We start from the raw sequence: 14,815 nt of genomic DNA, 5'->3' as shown, positions 1-14,815 counted from the left end.
AAAATTCGTAATCATCCGCAAAAACAGGAAAAAATTCTACCGACGTGTAAAAGTTTTGCGATAAATTCGCGAACTAATCTTCCCTCTTGCTTCGAACAATAATTCCAATATATCAAATATTCTAATCAATAGTTTATGCATATCAAATATTGATGGGTTGCAAGCATTTCCAAGAGAGTGAAAAGACAAAAAAGGCGGCCATTTTGGTGCCGTTAACAATGGATGCTAAGGAGAACTCTTTTCTTAAATGTAGAACGTGCGGCGGAATATTTTACTAGACAAATCTAATTTTGAATTAAGTATGTTCTAGATAGTTTTCTATTCACCATGTGTTGAACCGGTCCAGTGTCAGTATTAATTATGCTTTCTCTGCAAAACCAAATACACAAGCTTCCTATTCCATCAGTGAGTTAGTCGTGACTTGACTTAGATCAGCCCAGAGGTTGTTTCAGGGTTCGATCTGTGAGTTTGCCATGCCCTGACTTAGATCAGCCCAGAGGTTGTTTCAGGGTTCGATCTGTGAGTTTGCCATGCCCTGACTTAGATCAGCCAAGAGGTTGTTTCAGGGTTCAATCTGTGAGTTAGCCGTGCCCTGAATTAGATCAGCCCAGAGGTTTTTTCAGGGTTCGATCTGTGAGTTTGCCGTGTCCTGACTTAGATCAGCCCAGAGGTTGTTTCAGGGTTTGATCTGTGAGTTAGCCGTGCCCTGACTTAGATCAGCCCAGAGGTTGTTTCAGGGTTCGATCTGTGAGTTTGCCGTGTCCTGACTTAGATCAGCACAGAGGTCGTTTCAGGGATCGATCCATTAAGGCCGATTTCCACGGTACAACTTTTGCTTACGACTGTATGATTACAACATGAATCGCGTCATGTAAATAACCCTACACAACTATTGTGTACGGAAGAAAGAAAAAATTCTACCGAGGGGGTAGAGTAGAGAGCATTTGGTCACAAAATGGCGGACGATGTAAGTAACACCGAATTAGAAAGGAAACCCTATGTTTAAAATATGAAAAGGTCTAAGCTTTTAAAAAGAAATAGAGAAGCTTATATGCTCGTATGTAGGCAACGAGATGCTGTATAATTGCCGTCACAAAGAGTATTTCAGCATAGAAGCAAGACGAGCAAACCGAGAGAATTTATGGCGTCGTAAGCTAAGGGAGGGCGCGTGCAAAGAACTGCGAAAACATTTCCTAAAGGCCAGTTTAGACGGTACGATTTTCGCCTACAACTATATCGTATACAACACCGACATCGTACACATGACGCGCTCGCTTCTGTCGTGGGCGAGTCGTAGGCTTGATTTACACGCTACGACTCGAGTTGTAGGATGGCGCGAGCGTGTTGTATACGATAGTTGTAGGCGAAAATCGTACCGTCTAAATCGGCCTTAAGTCAATTGTCTGCGATAGTTGTAGGGAAAAGTTGCCTGCGACGGACAAACGGACAGACGTGAAATATTTAATAGTCGTCTAATGTAATCCACTTTATTGTCATAGTATCTTGTTTTTACAGCAAAATAACTTGAAAATATATTTAAGTTATGATATAGAAATATAGTTTACATTTTTATCTCAATTAGGTTTTACTAAAGAGTCTAATATTGTTAATTCTGGTATCTTTAAATCATATCCGTTGGGCTTCCTGTGTATGTCCATGGAAACAATGCCGCCGATTATTTAACCAAACTAGCATGGTGAATAATTCTGCTAGCAAGCCTAGACGAGTAGAAGATGTGACAGCTTTGCTCAAAGCATACAAAGGCGTGTGAAGGAGTCACACGGCCGGACAATGTTAGAATAGACAGTAAAGCCAAGGGACGGACAGACAGACCTTCAGTCAGTCAGTCAGTCAATCAGTCAATCAGTCAGTCAGTCAGTCAATCAGTCAGTCAGTCAGTCAGTCAGTCAGTCAGTCAGTCTGTCGGTCTGTCTGTCGGTCGGTCGGTCGATCGGTCGGTCGGTCAGTCTGTCTTTCTGTCTGTCTGTCTGTCGGTCAGTCTGTCTGTCTGTCGGTTGTTTACTTAGTCCGTCGGTCGGTCGGTTGTTTACTTAGTCGGTCGGTGTCGGTCGGTCAGTCATCAATACAAAGATGGGAATATTAATTTATTGTTCAGTTTGTTATAAAGCCTTTGAGTCATCTATGGTGAACACTTACAATCTCTGGCATAATACACGAGTCTGCCGTTTGAGTCCCTGTAACTGGCTGGTACTTCTTCACATTGGGACTTCACTATAGAGTTCAAGCAAGCAAACAATGTCCTTCGCTTGCAGAAACACTTTCTTATGATCGTCATCGTGCCATCCAGATGCAATATAGTAGAAATGCTAGGTGGCTTTAAGTGGCATGGATGGAGATTGCTTTGTCTCTTGAATTCTTTGTCGTAAGGCACAATTCTATCATCGTTTTCCAAAAAGGAATTCAATTCCACTGAAGAATTCGGGGAAAGAACTTTGGAAAAATTTTCTGATAACGTCACTTCCGGCTCATTTGTGTCAGCGGTCCTGCTGTAAGACGGTCTCTCGAGTTCGAAATTGAGAGTGACGTCATTTCGTCGTGGAAAACATGAAACGTGTATTGTCTAAAAATAAACAAAAATGCGTTAAATCAAAGATAAATAGCTTTTGATTAATATGTAAATGCTATTTTGTGACGTAATGGCCGTAATTTTAAACATGCATGTAAGATCGAGAGCCAAACTAGAGAACACGTTTGCGCATGCGTGCATTGTAGTTTGTTTTCCAAGAATTAAAGAGCAGTAAAAAGTAAAAAGTAAAGTACCTAAATTTAACGTCGGTAGTTCCGTCAGTTGAAATTCAACTGCTATCAATGGAAGCCGACGGTGCGCACTTTACCCCTCTCTCCATCAGTGCTCTGTTTTAAGAGTATTTAAAGCTGAAGCTACACGGAGCGTTTGAAATTAAATACGCGAGATCGTTTTTCGCATGAATAAAGAAAAAAACGTAATCAAGACCAAAATATTCCAAGTTCTGACTTTAAGTTTTAGTTTTACTTCATACAATTTTGAAAGTTTATTTGCATATTTTGACAAAACGTTTTGCACGAACACGAATTACGAGCATGTGCGATGACTTTCCCGGAACTCCTCCCTGTAAGAGCTATAGAGCGTTTTTTTTTTTTTTTTTTTTGTTCATTTAAAATCGTTTGTCGACGACTCTACAGTTTATATTCTCTACCGCTACCGACAAAGAGAAAAAGAATACTTAAAGAATGACACGTGGTTAAAATATGAAATCATTACGCCCTAGCTCAGTTACGTTGGGTAAATATGATCTAGTAACCGCAGTTTTATAATATGGACTCTCATTTTTCACTATAATCTAATTAGATATATCGTTGTTCGGTAAAATCAAATATAAAAATAACGCTCTGAAGTAAAAATACAATTCTATCTTAACTCAATTTTGTTCCGTTAAAATCTCGATTCTCCGGAGCAGTTTACATATATTAGTACTCTTTTAAGATTATCTAGGATGCAAGGCTAACAGGGAAATACGAAAGAAATCACACTTTTTCTTGATGGGATTTTGCCACTTAATATTTTGTATTCTCCTGTTAGCCTGGCACCTAATGAATAATTTTGAAAAGGGTACTAAGCCATAGATAAAGAAGGAATGCCAGAGTATTCTGGAATATACAAGATTAATCCTACGATATCTATCAAGTCAACTATGCTTAAACAAAGCGAAAATAACTGTGTTTGAGGGAATGGTTTTGGGTGGTGTCGAATCTGGGAATTAAAGGAATGATTTCGTTTCAATAATCTTCTACAAAAGATAGAAAAATTGTTGGTTTATACTTACAAAGAGCAGAAAAATGCAGAAGTTTTGAAATACTGCCTTCATTGTCATTCTTGATGTTGGAATTACTCTGGTTGAGTTCTAGTGGTTTCTGCTGAGGTCCTTTCGTTGATGTGGTTCGGGTATTTCTTTCAGTCTCCCTTTTAAGCACCTCACATAAAGCCCATGCGCAGAGAGAATCCAATAGAATGAAGGATGACGAATATTCAGATGAATAATACAAGATTTTTATTTATTTTTTGTTTCTTTAAACTCCAACGTTTTAATCCATTAATAACTTGACTCAAGAGCATAGTCAAGGAGTTCTTTCATCAAGTTTTATATTAAGGGGGAATTTGTTTGAGTCATTTTATCTTTTACGAAATACAGTTGTTTACAAGTCAATGGTGTAGGAGAATTCAAAGCAACGAGGGCCGATATAGTCACAGTTAGTTCACAGCTTTCTAAGGAAGTGCTACACGTTGAGCCCCAGATGGTACGATTGGTCAAGACTCTTCTGTATCATCAAATCTCGAGTAAAGTTTCCCTTTGCAGTCTGTTTAGCTAAATTGTAGGGTTATTTCGGTCCAAATTCGCTAAATATAATAGCAAAATATTCCGAAAAAGATATTGACGAAGAATGTAGTGATGAAAATTAGTGATGTTTGGCTATTAGGGAAAGATCCCCCGGTCATACAGTGTCTAAATACCGTGAGTTAATGACCCCAGATACGCAATAAAGTTAAAAGGATAGTAATTGGTGTGGATTGAGTGTTCAATTAAATCATAGCTTAATGATCTGTGAGCCAATCAGAGGAAGCTCTATGTGTTATTTTTGCATTTAAGGCAGAGATTGGTTTTATGACACTGGGAAAAAGCCAAGTCCATAAACTATTTTTTACCAACCAAATTTTCTGAACCTAGTGAACAAATCACAGATTGTTCCTATCATTGCACATTGCCATGATATCATCTTCATGTAAAACACGAAGTCAATTAACAACTCCCAATTACCAATCTATTAACACTATTTTTTTCAACATTTGGACATGTTATTTTATACATTTGAACAACACTAAGACGTTCACGTCAAATAATGTTCTTAATGATGCATTCTTGTTCACTTGTTCTTAACGAAACGGACGAATTTTAAAAAGTGAAATTCAAGTTTTTTTTCTTGTTGCTCGACTTCAGAAATAAGAGATCGCAAAAGACGGAGTTTCTTCGCTGATGTTAATGCTTCGCAAGTACGAGGTTTTTTCCGAGTTCTCCCGTTTTCCTCATTCCGCAAAAGAAGACAAGCCATATTATGATGCAATATGTGAGTTGACTTTTGGTTAGGTTCCTAAAGCTGATATAAAGAAAAATAAGCGGATTCAAAGGAAAAATAAACTCGCTTTTAACTGGATTCGTAAACTTAAAAAAAAGAAAGCAAAAAAATATATATAAAAGAGAAAGATAGAAGGGAAAAGAAAGAAAGAAGGAAGCAAGGAAGCAAGGAAGCAAGGAAGCAAGGAAGCAAGGAAGCAAGGAAGCAAGGAAGCAAGGAAGCAAGGAAGCAAGGAAGCAAGGAAGCAAGGAAGCAAGGAAGCAAGGAATCAAGGAAGCAAGGAAAGAAGGAAGCAAGGAAGCAAGGAAGGAAGGAAGCAAGGAAGCAAGGAAGCAAGGAAGCAAGGAAGGAAGGAAGCAAGCAAGCAAGCAAGCAAGCAAGGAAGGAAGGAAGGAAGGAAGGAAGGAAGGAAGGAAGGAAGGATGGAAGGAAGGAAGCAAGGAAGGAAGGAAGGAAGCAAGGAAGCAAGGAAGCAAGGAAACAAGGAAGCAAGGAAGCAAGGAAGCAAGGAAGAAAAAAGAACCGCCTATTTTTCAAAGCCTGCTTTTACTAACAAGAAAAAGCTTACATGTATCAAATACTGTCTTACAGAAGTGTTCCAGAAGAAAGTCCTGCTGATGCTCATTAATTTCTATTGTAATATATCCTCCGCAGTATCAAATTCTCAAAACACGCAATAAGATAACTTGTTTGCTAAGTACGTGGCCTTTACGAAGTCTAAAACCAGAACCACCCACGTCTCTAATATTTACCCCTTTAACTTTTTTAGCGGCAAACATAAGGCAAGATCTCCAAATACGTTAAACAATCACTTCGAGTTGAGCATGCGCACAACATGAAAATACCAGATTGGAATCTAGTCACGCAATACATCGTTTGTCACAACCAAGATTTCCAAGTTTATTCTATTGTCTTTTGTCAAAACGAAATAATATTTTACCAATTAACAATGAGTAAGTATGCATATTCTAAAAAAAAAAATATTTGATGACTCTTTTTAGGGTGAGTTTTATTTTCTCCTTTTTCTAGTAAAAGCTGTTTTTTATCGAGCTGAAAACCTGGAGCTTGGAAATATTGAGAAAAATTGGATCGGACTGAGAGAAGCGAAATCACGTGGGTTGTTAAGTTGTGACGTTATTACCGCGTCCAACTGCTCAGAAAAACAGCTAAACTAAAGTGAAAAAAATTCTCAAATAGAACTTCGGACAGCAAATCCTGTCATGAAGATTAAGTAAGACATTTTTTAAATTTAGAACTGCTTTTCGTTTTAGACCCGGAAGTCGTTTACCCATACGATTGACGTCACTGACACTTAAAAGCTCTACAGCCGTGAAACGATGCACAATAATAGACTAATTAGACTGCACATCAAATATTTAACGATTTCGTTCGTGGCAGAGTGCAAGAGATCAGCTGTAGGCATGTTCTGGGGGCCGGCTAGTCTCTCCCCTGTTGCCTTCGGGCTAGATTTTTTTTGCGTAATTCGTAAATTACAGTGGATTGGTCTGAAATGACATACGTCATATGGCGCCCCAGCTTTTGGGATCTCGGAGGATTTCCCAACGAATTCAGATTAAAAAATATCGTTTTACTGTCGTTTCTTTCCTGTAAAGAGGTCTGACTAATAACGATATTTTCTTAGCTGCTAGATGTGTTAATTCTACCCAAACGACGCCCAAATGCTTTGCCCAGTCCTCTTACCGTAAATAAGTGCCCATTCCCCACTCACCAGGCTAATTCTTGTAGAATCTTCTAGAGAATGTTAGTCACGTCCAGTTTGTCTAAAAGGTGGATATAAATCCTATTTCAGTCTTTTTAGTATTAATTCTACATGCTGTGATTAGTTAAATGGCGAAATATTTCGCTTGATTTGAGTGTTTTGTTTTCAATAATAATAATAATAATAATAATTATAATAATGATAATAATAATAATATTATAATAAAACTCTTACAAATATAATTCAATATCTCAAGCTCCAAGAAAACCCAAGTCATAAAGGTTAATACTTCCAATGTATATAGTGTTAATGACTGTGATTTTTAAGGCATTTAAGTGTATTTAATATCTGTAACTAGTAATACTAAATACTAAAGTTATAAGAATTTTTTTTTTAATTGATGGTTTTCACAGCCGCCATGTTGGATGATTTGAACAAAAGATTCGTCATTTGTCTCTTTTGTTATGTCATCCAACATGGCCTCCGTGCCTTTTGTTATTTCGTTGTCTTGGGAATGATTGAAAACCAGCAATAGCATTCATGTAAGCCATTAGTAAAAATGTAATTCGAATACTTTGTGTGAGCAAGTTAAATGTTGTATATTTAATGAAGCCTTCAATGACGTCATTGTTATTAACATATTGAAACCTTTATAACTTAAAGTGCAAATGAACCTTTTGACAATACATTCAGTACTGGTTCTGCATAAAGTAAATAGTTGATTGGTAAAATATTTCTTGATTTGAGTGATGTGTCTCTAAGTTATAAAGGTTTATACTTCCAATATGTTAATGATGATGACGTCAGGTAAGGTATTTGAGTGTTTTTGTTGTAACTAGTAATACTAAATGCTGGCCATTTTGAAAATAAAAATTTTGAATAGCTTTCATGTAAACCTTGTGTAAAATAATGATGCTTTTTAAATACTGTATCTACGAACCAGTTCGATTTTGTATATTTAATTAAGCCTTAATAGACGTCACACTCATTAGCATATTGGAAGTATAAACCTTCATAACGTAGAGACGCATCACTCAAATCAAGAAATATCTTACCAATCAACTATTTACTTCATGTAGAATCAGTACTGAAAGTATTGTCGAAGGGTTCATATGCACTTTAAAGTCGCGACACTGAGATCAAAATAGATCTTACCATTCAACCATAGTTAACTATGATTCAACTATTCAATTAATGTGGCATCAATAATGTAAGAAACAAAAGTACTCAGCTAAGGTTTATATTTCATTTTAGAACGTTCTTCGACTGAGATAAGGAAGATTGAAATGAGGTAAAAAATGAAAAAAATAAAATAAAATAAAGAAAAACTGTTAATTTTTAATGCGAAGCCATAAACTAAGTAGAAATGTGTTCACAGCTTTGCTGAATTATTTAAAAATGAAAGAAACAGCAAATTGTAAAGAAAATAAAACTTTCTTGGTGGAATTTTAATATTTATTTCCCAAAAAAAATTTCAAAATTACATAGTTTTGCTTGGAATATCAAGATATTTTTGTGCAATGGCAGTCGATAGGTGGATCGTTGATAGAATGAAGAAGACAAGTTTGTAACCCTCTCCAAACAAGAACGAATTCTTTTAGGGCCCGTCCACACGTATCCGGAAATTTTTGTATCCGTATCCGAAAATTTTCGAAAACGGTCTCCAGAGTGGAAATTTTCGAATAGGCTCCGAATACGGATACGTGTGGACGGTCGTATCCGCAAATTTTCGAATACGCTGACGTAAACACGGTTTTGCGCATGCTCAATAAGAAAAACTATCCATCAAAGGGACTAGGCACTAGCGTGTATCAGGGCGGATCAAGAAATTTCCGGATACGTGTGGACAGTGAAAACGATTCGAATACGCTGCGTGTGGACGCCAACATTTTCGTATCCCCCCCCAAAAAAAATTGCGGAAACAAAAATTTTCGGGTACGTGTGGACGGGGCCTTAATTCGGAGTTTCTTATAATCGGCGATGAGCGCCTTCACGGTAGAATGTGACAACACGTTCGCCAAAACAAAAGGCTTTGCTCTATTTCGTAGTGAGAATATTCGTGTTAGTTTATGATGAGGGCAAAGCGGGTAGTTTCAATCGCTATTACGACAATAAAACTATTCTTTGTTTGCACGTTACGTCATCGCGGCCATGTTGGTACCATTTAACAAAAGATTTCTCATTAGCATCTATTGTTAACGGTACCACAATTGCCGCCATGTTTTTGTCTTTTAACTCTCTTGGGAATGCTCGCAACCCATCAATAAGAGCAGGCAACTATGCTCAAGTTAAAGAAGCAATGATTGCGTAGCGGTGAAAGCCGGCACTGAAAGTGATCCTTGGATTCATCTTCTATTGATTACAGAACTGATGACATCGGTTTTGGCAAACCCCTAAGGTCGTACAATTTTGACCAAGAAAGATGGTTTTAAATCCATTTTTATTAGATTAATTTCCTTAAATATATTCTTTTTTTTACAAAGAGAATAGTAAGTATTAAAATTATTTCTATTTCGAGATTTCATTTGTTTGAAAAATACTTTTGTACCGTGACTTTTGGTATAATATTTCATCATACTTTACATTTACAGTCTGTTGCAAAGACCCTTCCCATCATGGTATGCACCACTGGCTCACATAGTCTTGTGCTATACTTTGGTATGCTTTCCGCGCATCCGTTCGTAATGTGATAATGACAGCTGACCACAGGTATGACATAATTCGCCGTTAACCAAAGGGCAAAACGCTTGTCCACGCAAGGATTCCCAGGATCCGAGTATTGTTTCTTTGTCAAATTCATGGGCTTCAACTCTTTATCAACAAAATTACCAGCGGTCAGCAAATCTTTAAAATATGCGCGCGCATGCGGTTTTTCTTCGATCTGTCTTACTTCCGGTACACGAGGCGACATTCGATTTTTCAAGAGAACGTCTCTAAGTGTGAACCTGGTCTTGTCTAATCCCCTTCTGGCATGCCTTGAATTCCAAAGGGAATCTATCAGTGCTTCCGTCTTCTTTGTTTCTAAACTAGGAGATTTTGGCAGGATGTCATCTAGCACATCGTCTTCGTGTCGCGGCACAGAAGAGATCTCTATAACAAACTACAACGTTCAAATAAAATAAGACAAAAGGTGTAGGGTTTAATGAAATTAAAGGTATTTCCAGATGACATTGTATGGAAAATAAAGCCAATCTTAATTCAAGATCCGAACACTCTCTTGAAGACTAAATATTTTTTTAGAAACTCTTGTAGAAATAGTTATCTTAAAGTCGGTCGCGTTTTCCCGCCAAAAGTTCTCATACCTGTTCTGTTACTGAATTGTACAATAGTCATGTCAAACCAAGAAAACGACCAAAAATGCTGACGATACTAATGAGGCTTAATTAGCGCTTATCAGATTAGATGAAAATTAGAGTCATTTAATTAAGGATAATGATTCTTCAATGAGAAACACCTGTTGCTCAACGTTACGATGAATACAATTGACACTAAGATATAATACGATTTTAACATGAAATTATGAGCTTAAATTTTTCAAACCTACCAGGCAAAGCAAAAGTAGAAAAGCTTTTTCCAAGTTCATTTCTTCAAGATTGGTCAGTCGGTTTTAAAATCGTCTTCTCCAAGCGTCGGGAACTTAAACACTTTTTCAGTGTAGCGCAGGTAGATCTTAGAGCTTGAATTATTGAGTATTTAAGTGTTGTAGAAACGCAGATGGTAAGTGGTTCAGTTTGGTATTGAATCTTTCGTATAATTGTATGAAAAGCAAGATCAAATACACCGAATATATGCCAAATAGCCGTCTAAGAAATTTTCAAAAGGTATTGAATTGTCTTTGTAAGGCCGAGCCGTGAAGGCAGTGGTCTGAAATGATTCCTTCAACCCTTTTTATCTCTGTCAAATGCACGTGTAATTGAGTAAAAATTCAAGATGGAGAAGTTATGTCAATAGACGACGGAAGCTTTATTAGAGTTCTAGTATTTGTCAAATAAAGATATCTGAGACGGTGGAGCCACCAACAAGATCATAAAGATTATACGATTATCTTCTTTTAAATACAAAAAAATTGCTCATAGGTTATTATGGGTAAATACGTACAACTGAATCGTGGCAATACATTCTTGATCTAGTTTTTTTTTCTGTTTTTTTTCTTCCCGCGCGCTTTTTGGTGCTACCATTGCGCGCGTTGTTGCTCTTGATAATCAAAAATGAACCAAGTGAGAAAGAATTGTTTTTGCGTAAAATTATTTAAAATAATTCATGCTAAGAATTATAAACAACGAATTAAATTTAGTTTAATAAGTTAAGTTTAGTTTAATATAAATAAGTTTAGGCTTTGGGCAGAAGTTGTAGGAGAAACGTATAATTTTCTTGTAGCTAAAAATGGTCCTTTTTTAGGCGTATTTACACATTGTCTTTTTTTTTGATGAATGAACTCGCATTTGTCATTTTTAAAGGATTTATAGCGATTAGTGAGGTTATTATCAGTGTTTTTTAACAATTAAGTTAAATTAGTAGTATTGTGTATACTGTATATTGTATAAAGATTCTGCTAAAAGAGAAGAGAAGAGAACAGAAGAGAAGAGAAGAGAAGAGAAGAGAAGAGAAGAAGAGAAGAGAGAGAAGAGAAGAGAAGAGAACAGAAGAGAACAGACAGAAGAGAACAGAAGAGAACAGAAAGAAGAGAAACAGAAGAGAAGAAGAAGAAAGAAATGAATAAGATACAGAACAGACAAAGAACGTAATATAACAGACTAATAAACCTAGCCCGAAATAAATAAACAAATAAACTAACATAGATAATCACTAACATAATATAAATAGATAAATAACAATAAACACAAACATAACATACAACATAATAGAACAACAAAAATAAGAAAATATAAGACAATATATTACAATATTAAATATTAGAACAGAAAAACAGAAAGAAGAAAACGGAAGAGAACAGAATAGACTGACAGAAGAGATACGGTATACATGAATACAGACATTCATTCCTAAAGAGTTAAAGACTAAGTTTTGTACGTAGTTTATTAACAAAGAGAACTAGGCGTAGCAATCCTCGAAAATCTCACTCTCCTGAAGCACTCTCTTTTCCAAAAGCTCAATTGTTCAATAAAAAACTTTTATCAATATATCTGAAGAACACGATTAGAGTGATAACATTTTCAGTTTATCTCATCGGCCCTTTAGGATCAGTCCATAGTGAGCAAGGCAATAAGCGACAGGTGAACTTTCAAAGCTTTTCTGCTTTCTTCTAGACTTAAATGACTAATTGACATCAATTATATCATTCAAAATTCCCAAATAAACCTTATCTTTAATATTTGAACTACTTAACTCTGGTTAACTGTTGATGAGGCAATGGTTGTAATTCTTTCTAATGCGCACGGAATGGCCGCTGTTGTATCACGCATTCATTTACAAGAAGACTAAACTAGTCGTTATATCTAGCCACCATTCACTGATCTTGAAAGAAACGGCTAGTCAGCTTAGTATCTATCTATATGCACGTTTAGAATATTAAACAGCCGTATTTATTACTTAGAAAAAAAACCAATTGATTTTTTGATGTCTTCTCATTGAAAAGCGTAAAGTTATAAAGCAATATACCCCGACAGCTGTGCAGACCATAAATTTGAAGACTCCGCCGTTTTTGAAATAATGATGTTTCGCTCGAAGTGAAGAGTTTAAGAGAATGTTTTTAGTGCCAGAAAGATAGAAAAACTTAGAGAAGGAAAAAGAATGAGAATGTGAATGAAAATAAGGAAGGAAGAGAAGGGAGGACGTGTGAAAAGAGGAAAGAAAGAAAGAAAGAAAGACAGACAGACAGATAGACAGAAAGAAAGAAAAAAAAGAAAAAGAAAGAAAAGGAAAAAAAAAAGAAAAAAAAAAGAAGAAGAAAGAAGATAAAGAAAGAAAAAAGAAAGTAAAGAAAGAAAAAAAAGACAGAAAAGATAAAATCCCATAACCTACGATCCCGACCACTCAGAACTCCTCCCCCCTCCCCCCTCCCCTCCCTCCCTCCCCCCTCCCCTCCCTCCCTCCCTCCTCCCGCCTCACTCCCTCCCCCTCCCACCCCCCCCCCCTCCTCCCCCTAAACCCCAAAAGAAGAAAGAAAGAAAAAGTTTAGATCAATTAGACCTCAAATTTTTGAGGAATATTTTGAGCCAGTTTGCATGCCTTTTGGATCAGTGAGGATATAGTTTACTTGTAGTTCACAGGCTCAAATATCGAGTTCAAATTTAGTCGTTATATGCCATGTCAATCGGTCATTATTACTTGTATAGTAAGTTGAATTCAAACGAGCATTTTAGATGCTATCAAAGCGTTCTCTAGCTCAGTTCGTCTACTCGTAAAGTCAAGAGATTCACAAATGGATACCCCATTTAAAGGTTTTTTGTCTAGAGTAGTTCACCGGTCGTTCAAGTGCTTTTAACATGCTCTGGATAGAGATATCACAATATCCGGTATAGCTTAAAGATATGTAGGTTTTTTATCTCCTATAGGGAAAACAAACGTATCTTCTATTGAATGTGCAGGTGTCGAGAAACTGACGTAATGCGCATGCTCGGAAAGTTACGGCCGGAAGCACATGTGAATGCTTGAGTAGGTTTGTTGCGTCTCTCCATTAATTCGATAGTTTTTCTCCAGGTTCTCTATGAGTTTTTGTCCCTCCTAAATTCCAATAGCACGTTTGCATGATGGCGTCATTTGACTTCCACAACCAAAATGCTTGGCGAATTTTCTTTCTTATTCAAATTTGTATTCCCTCATGAGAAAAGTAAGAGAATTGGTGCTAATTCACTGAACAAAAGAAAGTGTGTAAGGGATTCTGCTAGCAGAGGTCAATGACGCCATCCTGCAAATGTCCTATTCAATCTGTGTGTTAGCCATGCCCTGACTTAGATCAGCCTAGAGGTTGTTTCAGGGTTTAATCTGTGAGTTAGCCATGCACTGACTTAGATCAGCCCAGAGGTTGTTTCAGGGTTTGATCTGTTAGTTAGCCGTGCACTGACTTAGATCAGCCAAGAGGTTGTTTCAGGGTTTGATCTGTGAGTTAGCCATGCCCTGACTTAGATCAGCAAAGAAGATGTGCCTCGACTCAGATCAGTCCCCCCCCCCCCGAATATTTGGCAGATTGATTCAAAAACTCCTAAATGACTTCCCAAAATAACATGAGGGTCCCTGTGACACAGCGATCCCACGCAACACTAGATCGATCACTATCATTTGTTAGAAACTGGTAGGAAGGATTTACAAAGCCAGCCTGAAACCAGCTGAAACATACCAGCCACGCTTACTTGGGGGCGTTATAGGAAGCCATTTGAGTGTACCGTTAGACACCCACTGAATCATATGCTTAACATATTTTCCTACGTTCCTCTCAAAATAAATGTTATACTTAGAAAGCCATTCGAGTGTACCGTTAGACACCTACTCATATCACGAGCTTAAAATATTTTACTACGTCCCTCTCAATATAAACATTATACTTAGGAAGCCATTTGAGAGCAGCCGATGTCACCCACTCATAAATATAACGTGTTTAACATATTTTAGCGCAGTTCTCTTTTGTTATAACTGATCTATTTGGGTGTGTCATAAGTCATCTTTTAATGTGAAACTTAGTTTTATGAGAATAACGTGGAAAAGTATGTGCATTTAACAAAAAAGGGGCACCTCGTTGTACACTTAAAAGGTTTTCCAAACTAAATACCACACTGAAATGGCTTCCCATCTTAATAGTATGCCCATCTTTGTGTTACAAAAATGAGAAAAATATGTGCAGTCGGGAAACCGCTGGCTTCGGTCTTGCCGCGATACAGTCCAAGCTTGACCAATGAAAGTAGCGTCATTTTCGTTGTTATGACAACAGCTACTTCACATTTTATTCCAAAACACAAACAATTTGACAGTAAATTGCGGTCAAAGGATTCTGAAGTGTGTTAGGAAATT

At 37.0% G+C, this 14,815-nt stretch overlaps 2 protein-coding genes across 2 annotated transcripts; both read right to left on the bottom strand.

The window, feature by feature from the left end:
• Positions 1-1,601: 1,601 nt before the first annotated feature.
• Positions 1,602-3,917, bottom strand: LOC116295863 (uncharacterized). The gene is made up of 2 exons (XM_031703820.2): positions 3,825-3,917; positions 1,602-2,581 (listed from the first exon to the last, which is right to left on the bottom strand). Exons 1-2 carry the CDS (start codon positions 3,870-3,872, stop codon positions 2,141-2,143), a joined length of 489 nt encoding a protein of 162 aa, XP_031559680.1. The 5' UTR covers positions 3,873-3,917; the 3' UTR covers positions 1,602-2,140.
• Positions 3,918-9,370: 5,453 nt separating this feature from the next.
• On the bottom strand, positions 9,371-10,821 carry LOC116295857 (uncharacterized). The gene is made up of 2 exons (XM_031703813.1): positions 10,395-10,821; positions 9,371-9,950 (listed from the first exon to the last, which is right to left on the bottom strand). Exons 1-2 carry the CDS (start codon positions 10,431-10,433, stop codon positions 9,423-9,425), a joined length of 567 nt encoding a protein of 188 aa, XP_031559673.1. The 5' UTR covers positions 10,434-10,821; the 3' UTR covers positions 9,371-9,422.
• Between the last annotated feature and the right edge of the window lie 3,994 nt (positions 10,822-14,815).

The sequence above is a fragment of the Actinia tenebrosa genome, unplaced genomic scaffold (assembly GCF_029948245.1).
Source record: "Actinia tenebrosa isolate PJP-AT-01 unplaced genomic scaffold, QUT_ActTen_1.0 PGA_scaffold10__47_contigs__length_13832649, whole genome shotgun sequence".
Classification (NCBI taxonomy): Eukaryota; Metazoa; Cnidaria; class Anthozoa; order Actiniaria; family Actiniidae; genus Actinia; species Actinia tenebrosa.
This window is presented reverse-complemented; position numbering and strand designations above follow the sequence as displayed.